The sequence below is a fragment of the Fragaria vesca genome, linkage group LG2 (genome assembly GCF_000184155.1).
Source record: "Fragaria vesca subsp. vesca linkage group LG2, FraVesHawaii_1.0, whole genome shotgun sequence".
Lineage (NCBI taxonomy): Eukaryota > Viridiplantae > Streptophyta > Magnoliopsida > Rosales > Rosaceae > Fragaria > Fragaria vesca.
In genome coordinates, this window is record NC_020492.1 from 17,950,328 (window position 1) to 17,971,095 (window position 20,768).

General features: G+C 42.0%; 6 protein-coding genes across 6 annotated transcripts; 2 read left to right on the forward strand and 4 right to left on the reverse strand.

Moving 5' to 3' along the window:
• The first annotated feature begins 306 nt into the window (after positions 1 to 306).
• LOC101303578 (translocator protein homolog) lies at positions 307 to 1,363 on the forward strand. Its single transcript, XM_004290731.1, has one exon. The coding sequence runs from the start codon at positions 551 to 553 to the stop codon at positions 1,109 to 1,111; it is 561 nt and encodes a 186-aa protein (XP_004290779.1). The 5' UTR covers positions 307 to 550; the 3' UTR covers positions 1,112 to 1,363.
• An 878-nt stretch (positions 1,364 to 2,241) lies between these two features.
• On the reverse strand, positions 2,242 to 4,293 carry LOC101303001 (putative glycosyltransferase 2-like). Its single transcript, XM_004290729.1, has one exon. It carries the CDS (start codon positions 3,695 to 3,697, stop codon positions 2,345 to 2,347), a length of 1,353 nt encoding a protein of 450 aa, XP_004290777.1. The 5' UTR covers positions 3,698 to 4,293; the 3' UTR covers positions 2,242 to 2,344.
• Positions 3,685 to 4,951, reverse strand: LOC101310782 (alpha-soluble NSF attachment protein 2-like). Its single transcript, XM_004292603.1, has one exon. It carries the CDS (start codon positions 4,949 to 4,951, stop codon positions 4,205 to 4,207), a length of 747 nt encoding a protein of 248 aa, XP_004292651.1. The 3' UTR covers positions 3,685 to 4,204.
• Positions 4,952 to 7,200: 2,249 nt separating this feature from the next.
• Positions 7,201 to 8,719, reverse strand: LOC101311075 (alkylated DNA repair protein alkB homolog 8-like). The gene is made up of 4 exons (XM_004292604.1): positions 8,545 to 8,719; positions 8,422 to 8,453; positions 8,028 to 8,234; positions 7,201 to 7,847 (listed from the first exon to the last, which is right to left on the reverse strand). The coding sequence occupies exons 1-4, from the start codon at positions 8,717 to 8,719 to the stop codon at positions 7,527 to 7,529; spliced, it is 735 nt and encodes a 244-aa protein (XP_004292652.1). The 3' UTR covers positions 7,201 to 7,526.
• A 272-nt stretch (positions 8,720 to 8,991) lies between these two features.
• LOC101303294 (stress-related protein-like) lies at positions 8,992 to 10,205 on the forward strand. Its single transcript, XM_004290730.1, has 3 exons — positions 8,992 to 9,302; positions 9,378 to 9,602; positions 9,685 to 10,205. Exons 1-3 carry the CDS (start codon positions 9,267 to 9,269, stop codon positions 10,138 to 10,140), a joined length of 717 nt encoding a protein of 238 aa, XP_004290778.1. The 5' UTR covers positions 8,992 to 9,266; the 3' UTR covers positions 10,141 to 10,205.
• A 2,522-nt stretch (positions 10,206 to 12,727) lies between these two features.
• LOC101311356 (translocase of chloroplast 159, chloroplastic-like) lies at positions 12,728 to 17,468 on the reverse strand. Its single transcript, XM_004292605.1, has 2 exons — positions 15,321 to 17,468; positions 12,728 to 14,942 (listed from the first exon to the last, which is right to left on the reverse strand). Exons 1-2 carry the CDS (start codon positions 17,251 to 17,253, stop codon positions 12,910 to 12,912), a joined length of 3,966 nt encoding a protein of 1,321 aa, XP_004292653.1. The 5' UTR covers positions 17,254 to 17,468; the 3' UTR covers positions 12,728 to 12,909.
• Between the last annotated feature and the right edge of the window lie 3,300 nt (positions 17,469 to 20,768).

Consider the following 20,768-nt stretch of genomic DNA (forward strand, 5'->3'; position numbering starts at 1 on the left):
AATAAAACAAAAAACAGAAACATAAATGTAAATTATGCATGTCAGAATGAATGACAGAGATGTAATAAAAACAGAAAAAAGATAAAATTGTAATTTCACGTCTCATAACATTGACAATTAGTATATAGTATAAATATATGAAGATGAACACGAGCTTTCCCAAATCCAATCTTATCCAGCCTCACTCTATGAGCTCGCGACAGAGCGACAGCATTCTAAGCCAATCCCAATCCACGTGTAGTAGCAAACGAGCTTCCACATACAGATCTCCAGCTCTTCAAAAGTATAGTTCAATTGCTTAATCATGGAGCAAAGTAATGGTTATGCCGACATTGCAGACTGTTTATCTCAGAAAGCCACGTGTTCTTCACGGGTTCCCTCCACTCCAGACCTCCTCCTCCGCCCACCTGTCCTCCGTCCCCTTCAGACGACCTCCCACAAAACTCGGTCTCCTCTATATAATCCCCACCTTAATTTCCTCCCAGACATAAACACAAACACACTCATTTGCCTCTCTTTCTTTCCTTTCTGCGCTTCTCTGGTTTGACATATGGATTCCCAAAACCTCAAACAGCGTAGGGTTGCAGACGACCCTAACACCACCATGAACAAGAACAACTACGCAGGCAAACCTGAAATGAGAATGAAAATGGCCAAACGCGGCCTAAGATCACTAGCCATCGCCGTTTCGCTCCCGGTGGCTCTCCACCTCATCACTATCTACTTGGCGTCGACGGACAGCTACCGCACGGCGTCCAAGCCCTTCTGGTTCCCGCCCATGTGGGGCTTGCGTCTGACTTGCTTGGCTTCGAGCTTCTTGATGGGTCTCTCTGCTTGGCTTGTGTGGGCGGAAGGTGGGTTTCACAAGAACCCTATGGCCTTGCCTCTGTATTTATCTCAGCTGGTGTTGAGTTTGGCGTGGGATCCGATTGTGTTCGGGGCGGGAGCTCCGTGGGTCGGGTTGGTTGTGTGCATGGGGATGTTTGGGGCTCTGGTTGGGTGTTCCAAGGTGTTTCAGGATGTGAATGCGACTGCTGGTTATCTCATGAAGCCATGTTTGGCTTGGGTTGCTTTCTTGGCCGTTGTAAATCTTAAGCTTGTGTATCTCTGAAATTTTCGTGTGTAATGTCGAAGCTAGCATTTTGTAATGTTACAGTGTTTCATAAGCATCTACATGTAATCTACTTTTGCAGACTGCATGTGTATGAACCAGTCTATACAATTACATGCTTGATCTTTGTTTCATTCACTAACTGGCAAAAGCATTCTCTTTCAGCCTTTTGGCTCTTGAAATTTTCACTGATTACTTCCGCAGAGGCAAGTAGCCAGACTATATGTCAATTTCTGCAGCTTGATATTAAAACAGACAAAATACCAACCCAAAAAAGCAAGGGCAAAGACGAAAGGGTGAATGATGAAGATGACCATAATCGTGCAAAAGTGAAAAGAAGTGCCACATTATGATTAAGCATATCACTAGCCAGACACTAAGACGGCATCTGCACTCTCAGTTCTAGAGGACTCTACCAGAATTTCTCCCATTTGAACCTAATATTCTCGTTGTGATTTGATGATCAATGATCACTAACAAATGTCACTCCAATGCCACTATGATCACTTGTGTTCTATAGAAAGTATGAAACCATATCCCCAAACCCAGCATCCACACCAATGCATTTAAACAAACTTTTACTGATCGAACACTATGGATATGGAGAAAATAATCGCAGTGAACGGAAATGAAAAACTTAATAGCGGTAAATGGGAAATGAAGAACTTAATAGCAGTAATTGGAGCAGCAGAGAGCAGACCAAGTATCATTGAAGTTGAGTAAGCCAACCGGTATGTTATGAAATCAAGCATTGATACATATACGTCCCATATCAAGAAACTATCTACCACTGGTTCAATAAATCTCCAACTTTTTCCACATCTCCCGTGAGATCTAATCTCCAACTCATACACCAACAGATTGGTGACAACTGACCAGACTTAGATTGTAAACCACTTGCCTAGCCACATGATGAAACCAAAACCCATGAAACACGAGTCCTATGTCTTCTAAACAGGTATATGCATAATGCAGGTATATCACTCTAAACTTCATAGTTAATAAATCAAAACACAAGAATGAACAAGTCTCATGTACGAAGATTGAAACAGAGCATATAGCCAGACGCTACAAAAATTGAGCAGAACTATAAATTAATCTCTCTGTATCATCTGACAAGTAACAAATATTTATAAGGAACAAAAGAATACTATCTCCACACCTAACACGGGAAGCATTAGGAACAACAAACACAATGTAGCACGTCTCACATGAGTGAGCAAAACAGCTGACCTAGGAAGATGATACCTTAACAGCCTTAAACGCAGGATGAAGCAACCCAAGTTCATCTTTAACCTCAAGTGGCTTGCTCGTTTCATTTCGAACTCTCTTAACTCGTTTACTAGCCAACGACTTGTGAGTGAATCCATAGATTTGAAGAACCTGATTATCACCAAAGTTAAACGCCCTGTCCATCTGCTTCAAGCATCTCTCAACCGGGTAATCCCCAAACTTCCCACACGGCTTGCACCCCACAAAATGTGTCACTAACGGCCACCTATGATCACCCAAACCAGGACGATGCTTCTCAATCATTTCCTCATACCTATCCACCAAAATCCCCCAATAGCCATGTAAATAATACGCATTCTCAAGATAAACCTTATCACCCCACTTCTCCCTCTGAGTCGCCAATATATACACCATCGCAGACTGATCATCAGCTTCAAACACCGGCCTGCCCTTCAGTGCGCTAGTCAATACCTTCCCGGCCTCATCCCTAATCCTCCCCTTGGGCCCCATAGGAGCCCAAGCATCAAGCATATCCAAAGACCACTGGCAATTCCGCAGCAAAAAGCTTCCGGTATTCAACCCAATCCAATTCTTCTCATCATAAACCATCTCCTTCCACCCATGCATCACAAAGTTTGAACCTTTATACCTCTCCCACGGCAACTCGAAAGCCATATCAGTAAACATTGCATCACTATCCATCCACCACAAAAACTCAACTTCCGGGTGGGACAAAAGCAGCTTCCGAATCAACGGAAGCTTGGCCCAAAACCCAGCCATCTCAGCATCCAAAAGCGCCATATTGTAAAACACCTCAATCCCATGCAACCTACAGTAATCAATCTTGTTCTTAATTGACTTCAACAGATAATGATCACCTACCGGATTCTCACAGGGTTTAGGCGACGACCCGGTCACCAACAGCACCCTGGGCTTATTGGGCCCCACAAAATTCGACATATTCGGGTTTTGCTTCAGCCATTTCGACCTCTGTTGGTCCCAATCGGAAATCTTGGGTCCGAGAGTGTAGGGCTTATTCGGGTCGGGTTTTTCTTCCTCGCCTTCTTCGTCTTTGAGGATCTTGTTGATGTCGAAGGCGTTGTAGTTGTTGGGGTCGGACGGCGTCGTTTGGACCTCCTCGAGGACGCGGTGGGGCTCAGCGCGCTTGCGGGAGTAGAAGTGGTCGCGAATCTCGAGGAAGTCCTGCTCCGGGGTCCCGAACTTTCCGGCGCCGATTGTGCCGCGGAGGACGACTACGGTGAGGACGAGGCAGAGGATTGTGACCTTGCTGTGACGGAGAGCTCGTTGGATCCTACGGGATCGTTGAGCTCCTATGCATTTCTCTAATACCATTTCTGAAACCCTAAAACGAGGTAAATCTCAATTGGAAATTGGAATTAGGGATTTGGTGGGGTGAAGTAGGAGTGGAAACCCTAGGCTCCGGAATTTGACCCGACTTGGTATTCGGACTATCGGGAAGGTCAGCAGAAGAAGAGGCTTTTGCTTTTGGTTCGTTTTCTGTTAAATGTTCATTTTTAATCGTGGGGACAATTCTGTTAAAATGTTTTACTTTTACACGCGTTTTTCACTATCTTTTTTAATAGTGGCGCCAATAAATTAAGAAGTAAAAACGAGTTAAAAGTAAATAGGAAAATTTATTTTTAACTCCTTTTGAAACTTTAGCTCAACTCGTTCCGAAACCCGTTGTGAAGTTGTAAAGTTTAGTTTGTCGATTTTCCTATGTAATTTTTACAATATTACCTGCTAGTAGGTGTGAAGTCGAGAATACAAAAAGAAAAATAACGGATACAAATTTGCCGACCACTTTTATTTGCTCACCAAAATGGCCACATTCGTAGTCTATTGACACATGTACTCTGATGTGTCGGAAAAGGTTGGATCCAATTTCCGGTACTGCTCTAGTGCCTTGGTGATTGAATCAAGATCATCTCCCCGGAAAAATCGGCATATTCCAGCATCAAGAAGATACCTTTTAGCTTGGTACTTAAGCAAGCTGTCGTTGAGTGAGTGACTTGCAATTTTCTCATAAATTTCAATGGCCTTGGAGTAGTGTTGAATCTGAGCAGCATGTTGAGCAGCTTTGTGGTTGCAATGGTTCGCAGACATCAGCAGTTGTGCTTTTTCGAAAAGCTCAGCTGCCTTTTCATAGAACTCGGCAGCCTTTTCTTTGTTTTGGTTGGATTCATATCGTTCTGCAATTTCCCTATAACGTTTTCCAGCATTCTGATTGCAGTGGTCAGCTGGCATTGTTTCAAGTCCTTTTTCGAAGATCTCAGCTGCCTTTCCCAAGGAGTCGATAACCTTCTCGATGTTTTGTTTAGATTCATAACATACTGCAGCATGTACATAAGAATTGGCAGCAAACTCATGCTTCCGTTTAGTCTTCAAATGGCATTCTGCCAACTTGATATATATTGCTGCAGCTTCATCCCAGTATTTGGCGGCTTTGTAACAATTAGCAGCTTCATGCAAAAGATGAGCAGCCTCTTCGTATTCGGGTTCTTTGTAATAGAAAAATCCCCATCCACCTAGTTTCCTTTCTGATTCATTTTCCAATTCCTTTGCTCTAACAATAAGATCACCCATTGTTTTCAATGGTGTTTTCCTGAAGACTTCAGGCATTTTTCAATAGACTCATTGTTTATATAGAGGATAAATGTCTAAATCCTAGTGGGAATGGGAAAGATGTCTGCATCCTAAATGGAAAATGAATGAAAAAGAAAAATATTAGAACTTGTCCTAACCTATTCAACACCAAATAGACCATCTGAGGCTGAGGCAGAGGATTGTTGCCTCTCTGAATCCTCAATGATCTTTGAGCTCCAATAGATAGTTATATACATATATTTCTCTACATAGCTGAAACCAAAAAAATGAACCAACCTCACTGCACAAATCAATCAAAATGTAAATTATATCGTGGAAACATATCAAAGCAACATGAAACCATTCGGCATTCATCATAGCTCATCAAAGACGCATTACAAGTTTAATCAGTTTTCTGTTCTCAAGATTCATCCTCTCTTAAAAAAAAATAAAATCCAAACAACAGTGGCACTATGTTAATCACTACACAAAAGTCACCGTTTGGCCATTGAGAGGCTTCTTTTTAAGGTCAGTCCCTTTTGGCGGATCCAATTCACCGGCTTTTCTCCCATTTTTCTGATACCATCCTCTTTGTTTGAATTGTCACTTGTCTCTATCCTTGAGTTAGAGTGCAAGAGTGTACTTTCGGTCAGCGGCAACCTGCGCATTACGTTTGTCTGTGATCTTTGCAAGCTAGCACACATCTCCTTTTGCTTTCCTCCGTCACCAAACGTAGTGGTGGAGCTGGCGGGTGTCAAGTCTGCGACCTTCTCCATGTTCTTTTCGGATTCAAATAGCTCCGCAATTTCCTTGTATAGCTGTGTACAGCAAGTGATGATGTCTGAGGTTGGCCGCTGCGTTCTCCTGGTCATCGAGGGTTTCAGTTTCTCCTCCACTCTCAAGAGCAAGTTGGTTGCGCATGAATCGAGTGGTGTCATACTATCAAATCTCCTTACCACATCACGGAACATGGTAAGGTCACGTTTCTCAACTGATTCAGCTATATTCTCCAAGAACTGGCACTGCCATGTATCACGAAAAGTTGGCAAAGCTGCATATTGCTTGGCCATTGCAACAGCGCTAGCGTCATCTCCTCTGATGCAGAATCTGCATATCCCGGCGTTGAGAAGATGCCGCTTAACTTTGTGCCCGAGGAGTAGCCCGTGCTTGAGCGAGTACTTCGCAATATTTTCGTACATTTTGATGGCCTTGGGATATTGCTCTATCTGAGCAGCAAGTTGAGCAGCCTTCTCATAGCACTGTTGCACTGAAACTGATGGTAGTTCCTTTTGGAAGAGCTCAAATCTCTTCTCGGAAAACTCGATAGCCTTCTCCATATCTATCTTTGCTTTCTTTTCGAATTTCTCTGCTCTAGCAGTATGATCTTCCATTTTTGTCGATATCTTAAATCTTTCAGAAGTCTGTTGAACTGTGTGAGGTTATGTGCGGATTGAAGGCTGCTTCAACCCTTTTAGACTAGTACTTATACAAAAGAACTCCTTCTCCCAAAAGGACCAGGAAAAGCTAATTTCTAATTGACAAAATTGGTGTAAATTGTGGAAACCAAATCCTAATGGGAAACTACTTAGATAAGGGGAAATGTGGGCCTAGAGGAATGAGGGGTGAGCCTAAGCGGGCTAGGCGGAAGACCCGACTAACCTAAATCGATTCGAACACGCCGTCTTCCGAGTTCTTATTCTTCTTTCGTCTCTCTCCTGCCGTCACCAGCTGCGCTTTTTCCTCAGGTACTTGTTCGACCCACTTTCATTTATTTTCGCTCCAAATTCTCCAACTCATGCTTCTGGGTCACCGGCTGCTCTTTCTGCTAATGCTTCTGCTCAATCAAGCTCCAATTCATGGTTTTTCGAGCAAGAACTTAGTGAAGTAACAAAATGAGTTATTGTTTAGTTTCCTAACCGAAATCAGAGGGCCTGTGGCTCCTGTATGGTGCAGCAGAGCAAAATCATATGCAGGAGAAGTAGACAATTACTTCTCACCAAAACTGTAACAAGTCTAGCCACATACCTAAACAAACCAATATACTCCTACTCCTACATTGTCATCATGTTCTTCAGCAAAAGCTAGAGTAGGTAAGAATTTCTAAACAAATTAAACTAACTACTAATATCATCATCCCATACCAAACATGCTCCACATTCTTTGTCTGCAGACAAGGCATTCGTGAACTGAATCTATTGATGGAGGCCAGATTCTCCATAGGGAAGGACATTAGATGGAAAACAAAACACCTGAAGTTGCGATAGATCACATTAATGCACCCTCCAAAGAACCACGAAAAGTATAGTCTAAATTCACATATTGCATTGATGAGCTGACCATTGTAAAAGCATAATCCCTCTGCAGAGCCAGTATATTCTGGAGTGGAGAACATGTTCCCATTGTTCAACGAAGTAGTAAAATGCCATGGAATTGTCATTTCACTCAAGCAGACACAGTTATCACTGTGATACAGGTGTAGTTTTCCTCTGCATCGATCTAAACTTCTACCACTGATATATATAGTTGATCACTAGTAAAAACTGGAAGAAAGAAAACTAGATTGCCGGTTAATGTGCTACTCAACCTGGCAAAGCTTCCTCAGAGTAATGGAGATTCTCTTCTTCTGATTTAGCTCCTCTCCTTGCCACTTCTGAAATCCAGGTTTGCGGTTGATCTCGTGCTTCCATTGGTAGCGTGCTTCTCCTGACATTAGAATCAGGGATCCTGGTGTAAGATAAACAGGAATCTTGGTCGTCCGAGGATCCTTTTCCCCATCAACAAGAAAGTCCCCACTTGTTCCTTCAACTGGACTAAAATGCATCACACATGATGACTCTAGCGAGAGGATAGCAATTCCATCTTCGAAGCACATTAGGTCCACATGAGCGCAGATACCCTGCACAAACATGAAGTCAATCTCACATGTTATATTCATAGCAGTAACTCAAAAGCACATAAACACTGATAAAAACAAAAGATGGTTCAGTATGTTCAATACAAATTGCATAACGCCCAAAACACAGACATAAGCACTCTTTCACAAATCTGAATGGAGACAGTAAGAGTCGACTCGCACCTCACCTGGTTGGTACGAGTTTAAGATCAGTTGATCAAAGAGTGGCTCTCTGGCTAAAAGCTCCGGCGAAAACGGACTGACATTCTCCTTCCCGCCACTACTTCCCAAATCAATAAGATGAGAATCACTACCACAAGAAAGTACAACCTCTTTAATAGAATCCGACAGCTCAGCTGCCCAACCCGGCAGGTCTCCGAACCTCATAGCCTGCAGAGAAACGACATATTTCAGTTGATAATGCGAATAGTAGAAACGCCATTCATGCTTCAACACACTATTTCCACACAACTCTTCCAAAAAAAACACTCCTAATTAGATCATGTTTACAATCTATATATGCAGTCCTAGTTCTAAACCATGCCGCCTTATCAACAATTAGCAAGTCAAGATTCACCTGATTGTGAGAGGCCTCAGTGAACCATCCTTCTGCAGCCACATGTTAACAAACCTCGGATTATATTACAGCATCATTACGTCAAAAACATTACATATCTACAACGGTGACAAGCAAACGCACCGTTTTGGATTGTGGAGAGCAAGGCAGACTGGTTCTGAGGAGAGAGGAAGTCTCTGCACATCCACAGCCCTTTGATTCCTTCTGTTTGTACCCATCTCTGATTCGGGTCGGGCTCCGATTCCCAGTCTTCACTATCCGATGAATCGCCGAACACTTGCCTGAGAATCTCCTCCATTTCTGCCCAACCAAGCTCCTGTATGATTTTGACTAAATCCGCCCCAAGGTTATTTAGAATTTTACCGGCTCAGTGAAATGTTAAATATACTGTTTAACTATTTACTGCGCAAGCGAGGGCGAGTCCAGCGTCTTAACCGCAGCCGCGCCGTAGGTGATTATTCTTTAGTCTTTATCACCCACCCTAGGAGCCCGTGCCATACCAATCGGATTGCATTAAAATCCGTGCCATGCAGAGAATATATATCCTACTCTCACCCCATACGTCGACACGTACTGATGACAGCACAATCCTAAATTTCCACGTGTCCTCCTTCCTGCGCGACAAGGACCTTTGCCCTCTCCCGTAAATCCTCGCCGGGAAACTCTCTCGTTGACCATCTTTGACCGCATTAACACCCGCCACGTGGCGAAATTCTCGGAGATTGTCGCGGCCAAGATTTAGAGATCCCTATAAAACTGGAATCCCACATAACGCTCCTATTTCATCTCCTCGGTTTCAATTGCCAACAAAATCTCTCATTCAAAGTTTCTCTGGTTTTTCAAAAATGGCGGATGCCGAATCTTCACGCCCAATCAATACGGTAAGATATCATTTCTCTTAGTCGTGTATTGTTAATCAAATCGATCGCGAATTTGAATTTATTCTATGTTATTAGGTGGATTGCGATGAGAAGAAGCTGAAGTATCTGGAATTTGTGGAGGTGGCGGCGATTTACGCCGTGCTCTGCTTCTCGAGCCTCTACGAGTACGCCAAGGAAAACGCCGGTCCTCTGAAACCGGGGGTTCAGACGGTGGAAGGCACCGTCAAAACGGTGATCGGACCGGTCTACGAGAAGTTCCAGGACCTTCCTTTCCAGCTCCTTAAATTGGTGGATCGCAAGGTTTAATTTCAACGATTTTTGCGTGTGATTTATTAAATTTTGTATGTTCATTTTCCGGTGACTGAGTTGGTTTGATTTGCAGGTGGACGAGTCGCTGAGCGAGTTGGACAGTCACGTGCCGCGTCTGGTTAAGACGGCGTCAAACAAGGCTCTGTCTGTGGCGACGGAGGTTCAGCGGGCCGGGTTGGTGGACGCGGCGCGTAGCATCACGGCGAGCGCGTACTCGAAATACGAGCCGATGGCGGAGGAGGTGTACTACAAGTACGAACCGGTGGCGGAGCAGTACGCGGTGTCCGCTTGGCGGTCGCTGAACCGGATGCCGCTGGTTCCTCAGGTGGCTCAGATTATGGTTCCCACGGCGGCCTATTGGTCAGAGAAGTACAATCAGGCTGTTTGTTACACGGCGGAGAAGGGGTTCCCCGTGGCGGGTCACCTGCCGTTGATTCCGACGGAGAGGATTGCGAAGGCGTTTGAGGAAGCCGAGCATGTTTCTCCTGACGTTTCGACGAATGCCGGAGCCATCGGCCTGGAACAGTGACAACCGTTCATTTGTGTTTTGGAGAGTTTTATGTTTCTGTTTAGTTCTGTTCTTTTTTTTGGTGGTTGATGTGAACTTTGTTTCTGGGTATTAGAATTTTATGAAAAATGAATCACAGCCCTGTTTCTAAAGGATGTCGGGCTTGATTTTCCTTTTCCAGTTATATTTCGATCTCTGTACACTCTTTTAAGTTTGTTCATACAAACTGGTTATGTCCCCCAAACCTAAACCCTACTTAAACCCCGGTAAACATGGAATTGACACGAAATTGAGGAAGACCTAGAACAAAGAAAAAAAGGGAGAGTTTCATCAGACAAAAATAGAAGAAAGTGATTAAAAGAGCAAACTAGCTCAGCTTAATACAAACAGGCCCGCGAATGGGAAGCCCACAAGGGGTACAAGCATACATAAAGTAAGACAATGGGTCCAAAACATGAGGCCCAATAAACAGAAACCTAACAATAGGGCCCAGCCCAATTAACAGAGAAACATCGACATCTTCGTGAGAAGAAGAGCTGCCACTGTTGGGGGGAAATGCAGTGGTTCCATCGCCAACTTCTATCCTTTGCTCGTTACCATGAAGCTGCAGCCCTTCACTCCGGCACCAAGGGTGGAATCGCGAGGGATCTCTCCACTCCGAGATCGTTCTAGCGTCCAAATCACCGTTTAGATCAGGTCTTAGGGACGTTACTCTAGCGGTAGCGAAGGGGTAGGGCTTGATGTAATTTGCAGAGAAGAGAAGAGAGGTCTGGGGGTTGAGGTGAGTTGGGTTGAAGAAAGCAAAGAAGAGAATGGATGGGTAGATGAAAACTTTGGTTGCCATGGATCGAGGTATCTCTGCAAAAGGGGAGGGAAAGACTGACAACAACAACCAACAAACCGCAAAGAAAAAACGTGGGCACTGGGACTAGAAGCCCGAACAAGATCACCCTCCCCCTACTCTCAAGCTGGAGATCCGGATCCGGGTGGATCTAGATTGGGGCAGGAGAGAGCGGGAAGGACAAGGCTTAGATCTACTTTCTCTCTCTAGCTTTTAGAGAAAAGACAGAGCAACAGAGAGAAAATATCTAATTGATAGAGGAGGTTGAGATATTTCCTGCTGGCCACCAATCATCTGAGTTACTAGACTCTCAGGGCATGTTTGGTTCATGGAAAAGGAAGGATAGGAAATCATTTCTTTGCATTTTCCATATCCATTTTGCTTTTTAATGTTTGGTACTTACATGGAGAGGAAAGAATATCATATCTATTTTGAAAGGGTGTGATTAAAAATTAGAAAACAATCATTTGAGTAGGGACAACTTAATAAAAAATAGTTTAATAAGTGTAGGAAATTGGGAGGGAAACTAATTCTATGGGGGTGAAAAGAGAGAACTAATTTCCCACTTATTTTCCTTGCTCCCATGAACCACGTTCTATTCCAGCTAATTTCCTATAACATCCAAACACTAGAAAGAAACCACTTTCCTTTCCCTATATCCTGATTCCACGAAACAAACATGGCCTCATAGTCTCATGTTTACCTTTATCAAGCTTTATAAAAGCTTCCAGTCCAAAAAACAAAAAGTTTTACCAAGTTGAGCAGTTGCACAACTCTTACGTTGTGTTTGGATGAAAGAAAAAAAAATGAAGGAATTTAACTGAAAGTAAAAATTTCATAATTTCTAAAGGTCAATTTCCTCGTTTGACATTATTAGATGCGGAATTTTAAATTTCGATAGAATTGAAAACGAAGAACAAATCCCAAACAGGCATATCCAAACAATGAAAATTGTAATTAATGATATTTCATTTGATATATATTTAAATTTCATCATTCTAGAATTCCTCAAGAATTTAGAAAACTTTCTTACAAACATAGCGTTAAGTGACTATAAAATGAGAGAGATTAGGCTTTCAATGATTTATGATAATGTATGGTTGTCTACTACTTAATTTTCATTTAGAAATTATATCGCTTAGATAAAAAAATCAATGTTGGTGTATTTCAAAAATGGCCAGCTTCCCAGTACCATTTGGATTATCGTTGTAAATTCGACTTACGAAAGACTAATTGTAACGTTTGAGTTATTTACCCCGATAAAAAAAAATGACTAGCTAAAATAACGGTAATAACCTCCCCACCATCACCACCACAGTACTAGATCAAAAGCTGCAGCAAAACAACCTCTTGTCTGTAAACCCCGCGCTACCAAGTTCCAAGCACCATCCCACCCAATCAAACAAAGATGTAAATTAACTCAAGTCATCTCGATCATACGATGACGACAACATTTGAACCCCCAAACTTTTTCAAGATGCAGAAAAGCAGAAAGGCGCAAATAAAATGGCTGTCTTCCTGCAACTAAATCATGATTTGAACACTGATAGGCACGAACGAAATGAGCCTCTATCATCCCACTGTCTTCACAAACTTGGTACTTTCCAGGGGACTAAGAATCCCCTCCACAAAGAAGCAAATATAATTTCTATGTAACGCTAGCTCTAACTGCTACTGAACAACAGAACAGTAACCATGAAACTCATATTTCTTCAAAAATGAGACAAACTCTCACAATGCATAATACTGATATCAAGACTGAAACATCTCATTGAAAAAAGTAAATATTGAATTCCCTCAAGGTATCATCTCATTTCAATACAACTCAATGTGCAATCTAAACTCGTATAAAAATTAAAACAAGTTCTAGATCAAATAAAACTGATGAGTTTATTCCACAAAATATAACATAATCCAAAGAAACAGATAATGGATGAACAGAAACAAATCTAGTAGAGTGAGTAATTCTCACTGAGTGAAGCTCCAGGGAAGATGAGATTGTAGATGGATCTTACTATAGGAACGAGAGCGACAAGTACAATTTGAAGTTGTTCAGAGCTGCTTGTTCTAATCGAGATCTGTCCGCTGCGCTTGTTGTTCAATCCTGCACGAACAGCTATCTTGTAGTCTCGTCCAAGGGAAAACTGGGACAGCACATTTACCCCAAGGGCCAAGTCACCCCTCCACTTCACCATATTCAGACTCACTGAAGATTGATCCTGGCCAATTGGAAAATCTGCTTCCCTCAGCCTCACCTCTAAATTGGCTCCATATGCCGAGTCACCCTGAGATCTGACAGTCCCAGCACTACCCACCAATACCAGGCGCTTGCCAATGGCAATCTGATCCTCAAGTTTGAGTCCAGTGGTTACATTTTCACCTAAAAATGTCATGGACACTCCAGCAGTAGTCTTGTTCTTCTTCATATTTTTCCATTTGGTTTCTCCTCTGACAATGTAAGCAAGTTGCTTTCCAATGTTTTGAATGTCAAAACCTGCCATACTTGATCCATTCTCCCCATGCTTAGCAGCAACTGAAGAATCCAAATGAAGAGTAAAATCCTTCTTGTCCTTTGTAACTTGAACAGCAACAGTAGCCGGGAAAGTATTAACTATGGCTTGACTGAATTCAAGATTGACACCATCATACCCACAGTCATGGTCCCAACCTTGGGCGTCCAATACCGGCCTAGCCAAGAACTGAGAAGTCGGCTCCAAGAAGCGGTACCTGTAAGCTGGATTTTCACTATCAAAAGAAGGCGGCAGAACCATATCAGGTAATGCAACTGGCACAGCTGCTGGCGCACCATTTTCCGGATCTTCTTCACCCAGATAACCATACTCATCTGCACTAGCCTTATTACCCTTCTTCATTTCTTTCATCCTTTTCAACTCTTCTCTCCACATCTTCTTCTGGAGGAGCTTAACCCTGTAATCATACTCCTCAAGGTATGCCTTCTTCTGCTCTTTGCTAAGCTTAGCAATCTGAGCTTTCTTGAGAGGCTTGAATGATGGAAGCTGATCATACTCATCCTCCTCTTCCTCATTATCAGAATCGGACAAGTCAGCCAAGTCGATATCAGAGTCAGCATTCTCACCACCTTGATCACCAGAGAGCTTTGGATGTGTACGAGACTGCAGCAGCCAAGACAAGAAGTATGGAAGAGGAGCTGAACGAGTGCGAAAACCATATAGCTTTCGGTGATCAAATAGTTCTGCAGGCTTTGAGAGATTAGTTGCCTCAGCTAAGACCTTCATAGAAGAGCTCAAGAGCAACAGCTGAGGTCTCCAACTTTGACCATTGGGGAGCACTTTCTCACCTTCTCTGTTTTTTCGACAAGAGGGATGGTTCTCTACAAGAGATATAGGACTCATGTTATTTGGATTTGTAAACCTTATATCCCCAATAGCTTGTCCAATGGTATGCTGGAGGATCTGTGACCTCTGAGCAACAAACAACTCATAATTAAGAGGAGAACCTGATGGCCCATCAGGAGGAGCAGAAGCAGCATGAGTTAGAGTGACTATAGTACTTCTCCAAATTGTAGAGCCAAAAGCACTAGTAATTGATCTTAATATTGGCACATCATTTGAATCCCTACTTTGGGTGTCCAATCGATCCACATAGAGGACAATATCTGGGGGGCATTTTTTCGTGAACTTCTGCACAGAAGATAAAATTTTGCGGTTTACATTCTGTTCCATTGCAGCAGATTTAAGACCTGGTGTATCAAAAACCCTAAGCTTGATTCCATCCACCACACCAACAATTTCTCTCACAGTGGTTGTTGATGGTCCAAAGGCATTGATTGGAGTCTTCTCTTCACCAAAAATAGAATTAATAGTAGCACTCTTCCCCACACCTGTTTTCCCAAGAACCAGTATGTTCAAGGAAAAATCAAAATCGTCATTCCCATCTGCTTCAAGCTCGAGAGCTGTTGTCTTTGCAGCTTCAAGGCTAAACTCACGACTACCTTGCCTCCCTGAAACAAGAGCTAGGCGGTATAGAACCTGCTTCGCTATTGAATCTTCTGTAGAAACACCTAATCTCTGAACAAGCCTTAAGAACTTGACCCTTATCTGCTGAAACTTTTCCAGTTTTGTTTTCTCTTCTTCACTCAAACTGTTGTCAGTATCTCCCCCAACCGTAGCATTGGAAAATAGAGTGGAAGGGTTTGGTCGTGTACCAGGTCTCATTGGCCGCATTGAGGATCCCAAACCAGCAGGACGCTCGACAGAGAATAGCCTGGATCCATCTGGGGAGGTAAATGTGACACTGCCACCATCTGATGCACCACCACCCGTTGCTGCTTTCAGAAGAGCTGCCAATGCAGCAGAATCAAATAACTCTTTTCCACCACCTTCTTCATCAGTATCCACTTCTTCATCTGAGTCTGTCACAATCTGCCCATCAACTCTCTGAGAATCATCACGATAACTCAGAGATCGCTCACCATAACTCTCTGCACCCGAGTGAGAACCAGTACCTGATTCTCGTTCCAACTCTTCCAGAAATTGTTTAGCAGCTGCAGAGCTCCCAAATATCATACCGTCGTTTTCCCCTTCGTCGTCCTTATCCTCATCATCACCGTCATCATCTTCAGCTTCAACCCTTATCTCTTGATGTGAAACGGAACTTGGTTCCAAAGATCCGATGCCACTTTCATCAAGAGAATGCTTCCCCTCTTCCTCATCTAGCCTTATTTCTTGGTTAGTTGCACTCATTTCAACACTCTCAGGCGCATTCAGTACACTAAAATCAGATACATGGTTCACAGACTGGGTTTCATCTGACACTACTTCTACTTCAGCAGCACCTATCTCTGTTGTGGGCCCTTCCTGGCCAGTTGCAAAATCAGACTTCAGTCTAAGTTCTTTTTCCTCTCTCTCCTCAAAATCAACTTCATCGGCAACAACAAGTTTCTGCTCCACATTCCCCAAATCAGCAACAACCACTTTGTCAGACTCGGACTGCAACTCAACATCACCGCTAATTTGATCATATCCATTCTCCAAGCTCACGCCTTTTGGAACCTCAATACCTTTAATTTCAGATTCCTCAATCTTCTCCACATCACCAACAACAGCTGCCCCTGTATGTGACAAATCAACATGGACAGCTTGCACGACTGAATCTCCCTCACTAGTAAAATCTACAGCATGTTCTTCAACCATTTTAGAATCTTTTTCAGACTCTGAATCCACAGCCACCAACTTTGAATCATTTGGCAATTCAGAATCACCGCTGATTTGATCAAATTCATTCTCCAAGCTCACGCCTCTTGGAACCTCCAACCCTTTTATCTCAGACTCCTCGAGCTTCTCCACATCACCAACAACAGCTGCCCCTGTATGTGACAAATCAACATGGACAGCATCCACAACCGAGTCACATTCACTAGCTATGTCAACACCATGCTCTTCCACCAACTTACCAACCGCTGGTTCAGCAACAACCACTCCCTCAGACTCAGCCTCCACAGCCACCAGCTCCGAATCTTCCGCATCCTCAACCTCGCCGCTAATTTTCTCAAACTCATTATCCAACCTCACTCCCGCCGGAACCTCCAGCCCTTTTATCTCAGACTCCTCAATCTTCTCTACATCACCAACAACAGCCGCTCCGGTGTGAGACAACTCAACCCGGACAGCTTCCACAACCGAGTCGCCTCCACCAGCCAAGCCATTCTCACTGCTCTCCCTCGCAACTTCTTCTGCAGTACCATTAACAACCTCGCTCTCCAATTCAGAGCCTAAACCCTCCGAAACAACTTTCGACTCCTCCAATTCACCACCAACACCGTTCCCTTTCGCCACCTCAGCGAAACTCAAACCCTTCTCCGCCACAGAACTCTCACCCGCCGCAACCGCCTCCTTGAAAGCCTCCTCACCGGCTTCCTCCTCTTCCTCGCCGTCATCACTATCCACCGAGACCTTGGCAATCGGCCTCAGGAAAAACTCGGAAGAACTAACGAGCTTGACAGCGCCGCCGTTACTATTCTTCTCTGCTACTCCCTCCGATGAGCCTAGGGTTTGCTCTCCTCGCACAAACGCCCTATCCAAAACAGGACCGAAGTCCTCCTCCCCGCTGACGAACCCCTCCTCCGTCTCGGACCCGGCGTCGCTGCCCAGACCTGGCCCGGAATTAGTTTCGTCATCATCAAATTTCAAATCAGTGGCTTTTTGGGCTAAATTAATATCAATTTCAGAGTCGGAAGAAGAAGCGGAGGAAGCGGAGGAAGGAGAAGAGGAAGAAGAACCTGATGAGAGCTGAGGGAGCTTGGAGGAGGCCATGGATGGAGGCTGTGAGAGAGAGATAGGAGGAGAATGGGGTTTAGGTTTTACAGAGAGGGGGGGATTGGGTTTTGGATTGGGTTTATGGGAGAGTGAAGGGGAATTGGGAGAAGGGGATAAGGTTTTAGAGAGAGGCTCAGCCTCACGGGTTTGGGTTTTTTTCTTGGTTTAGAGGCGGGTCTGCTCCGTCTGCACTTTTGGGAGTTCTATTCGATGTTCATTCCCCAACTCTTCAATTTTACCTAATTCTCCTTTCTCCGTAGATATTTTTTTTTCCTCTATTTATTTTGTTAATTCCGTCTATCTTGGATGATTTTTTGTTTTTATAGTTGTCTTGTTCTTCTTCCTAACCTCATTTTCAACCCCCTAAATCACTTTGGTAAACCCAAGATATATTTTTTCGACAATCGTAAACGAAAAACAAGAAACTAAAACACAAAGTGTTGAAATGTGTTTCTTCCGGTTAATCTGAATGGAACATTGTGGACAAAAATGGAGACTATAAACTCAAATAGCATTATGTAGATGGAGAAGAGCGTAGTCTGGTAAACGATCAGCTACTAAATTACCACACAAAAGACATGCCGGGATATTATTGAATCACACAATAAAGCCATACATAAGATATTTGGGAAGGGGATGTTTACCATTTTATAAGATCATATGTTCAAACTATCATTTCTAAATGAATTTTACTAGAATGTTTAGAGAGTTATGACTTTACTTTCGAGACTCGAAATTATTTATTACTTATATCATGAGCATATGTAAATATGTAATGGATATGTAAAAACACTCAAGTATGATGTTATACATAAGTATATTGACCTGTATCAAATTAATCTGCTTTATGTATCGATACACTAATATGATGTAGGTGAACAAAGATTGGTGATGACTAAATACCCTTACATTATTTGTGAAGTTAATTATGACATCATTTTAAATTATTAGCTTTCAATGTTGTTTTGTTAAAACAATTTTATTGTAGATTTGATCAGTTGCTTATTTAAGTAACGATAATAGATGCAAACAACCTCGATTCTAAAACAATTTTATTTCAGTTATAAATTGATGGAGTAAGAGTTAATTTCTTCAAAACTAAAAAAGTTTGTATTTTTAACACTATGGATAGATTTTTGAAAAAAAAAAAAGTCAGAATTTGTTTGTGGGTATATAGATTTTCTTGGCGAGCCCAAAATTATATATAGAACATGTGTTGAAGTGACACTGAGTGGAGTTTGTAGTGTAGTGCATGTTTCACAATAAAGTTGATCAAACCAAACGCAAAAACAACCAAACTGTAAATCGACTAGATTTAACTCAAAGTGATAAAGCACCCTCAGCTACGTACCAAGCCCCAACCATTAGCTGGAACTACCCAGAAAAGTTACTGTGTTAGTCAGGATCTCCTTATTCTTGTCAGACCTACTTGTTGCTGCGTTTTCTAATCTTACTCATTTGTTCCTATTCGAGAGATAACGTTGAGGACCGGCTTTCTTTCTCGGATGTTTTCGTTTGCTTCTACTTTTGTCACTATACTATACCGTTACGTGTTCCCAGGCCAATTACACCCTCTCATTTCTCATCTGAATCGGATGGCCCTGAAGTACTCTGTAGATTCTGGGTTTTTATTACAGTTCATAATTATCTCCAACACTCCGATTTAGACTAATTTGCGGATTAGTTGGTTTTGATTGGTTAGTCCGAGCCAGAAAATCATCCACTCGTAGTCTGAGACTCTGAGTTGTAGAGAGTACCAGAGATTTTCTCTATGGTTGAATCTGGGTTTTTTTTCTGTCAGAATCTAGTATGACATCATTTCTTGAATAAGAGGTACGTGACTCGATTATAGCCCCGTTCACTTTCTTACAGGGATCATGGAACATTGTCACCCATGCATGTCAGTATTTCACGTACCGGAGATTTAATTTGTAGTAGAAAAATTCTACTCGATAAACCTAGCTTCGATCTTCAAGTTTCTAACATGTTCATGTTGGGCATGTTGAGCGCGCGTATATATAGAGCAAAGTTCGATCAAAATGTATACGTACAAACACACACAAACAAAGAAATTAGGTCATGCTTTTCTGTCGTTGTTCTTGGTAAAGGTAGCCTACATCTGGTAGCATTCGCCATTTGGTCATGGGCCTTTATCTTCAATAATCCCATACAAAGAAATTAGGCTAATGCATCACAAAAAGCGACAACAAAACATGCATGCATGCTATGGCACACATGTTCATATTTGCCAAAAATCTCTATGCAAAATCATACTACTACCAAACTTAACCCCAAAAGGTAAGCATAGGGGTGACATCATTATTGGATGCAGAAAATACATCCTTTTTCTTTTGTTTATACTGAAGAAAGAAAAAAGCCATAAAAATAATGCAAAAAAAGAAAAAACGTCATATAAACTTCTCTTTCAAGCTAATTTTAAATGAACGCGACAAATATTATTTGGCGTATAACTTACTGATTAAGGTGTAAACTAAGTGCATGAAAATTTGAGATACGTAGTTGATATGTATGTGGCAATGATGATCATGGTGGTGAAGTTGATGCTTGCTATAATAATTAACATGTAAAACTAAAAATCATAGTTATATAGTTGTGAGTATGGTTTTTTTTTTTTTTTTTTTATACGCAAAGGGTATGTAGTTAACTTTATGACATTGAACAATTGTTGTATACAACTTCGAGTCGAGTTTCTACATTATAGATCGTGCTTTTCAGGAACGGAGCTACTTAAGTGCCAAAGCGGGGCTATATGACACCCTCCAAATTTTGGATCGACAAATTGGTCTCTCTCATTTATGTACGATGGCTCCAACCTGGTTTTTTTTATCTTCATTTAATTTTGTATCTATCCCTCGCAATTTTGCGAAGTTTCATGTACCAAAGTTGGACACTTTATGTTTTACTACTTTTTTTTTTTGAGAGGATATGCTTTACTACCTATGAGAATTCACCATGTTGGATGATAGTTGTACGTACGTTCTTGATAAAGCAATGGTTCTATGGTCCTCCAACTAGCAAGTTTCTACACTAAAGTCCAACATTTTATTTCACAACTCGTGAAGTTTATGAAGCAAAAATAATCATTGTATGATTAATTAATTGGAGATATCGATTTTCTCTTTTGTTAATTGAATACGAGTGTGGCTATTGGGACTTTTAAATTTGCTCATTATACCTCTCATTCTCTCTACACCTCTTTTTTACTTTTCAATATAAACATTTGCTCACTATACCTCATTTCAAATTCCTAACATAACCTTAGTTATTTATTGACATATATTTCAATCAATTAATTACCTCTTATTCACTCAATATACCTCTCATTCTTTGTTTTTAGTTTCCTTTTTGTTTTTCAACATCCAGTATCCCTACCTTCATTTTTATTATTTTTTCATGTAAGAAAATATTCTATCATGAACTATTATATATATCTTTTTAATTGTTTTCTCTTTTGTACGTCTTATTTTTTCTTCAATTTTTTTCTTTTGAAT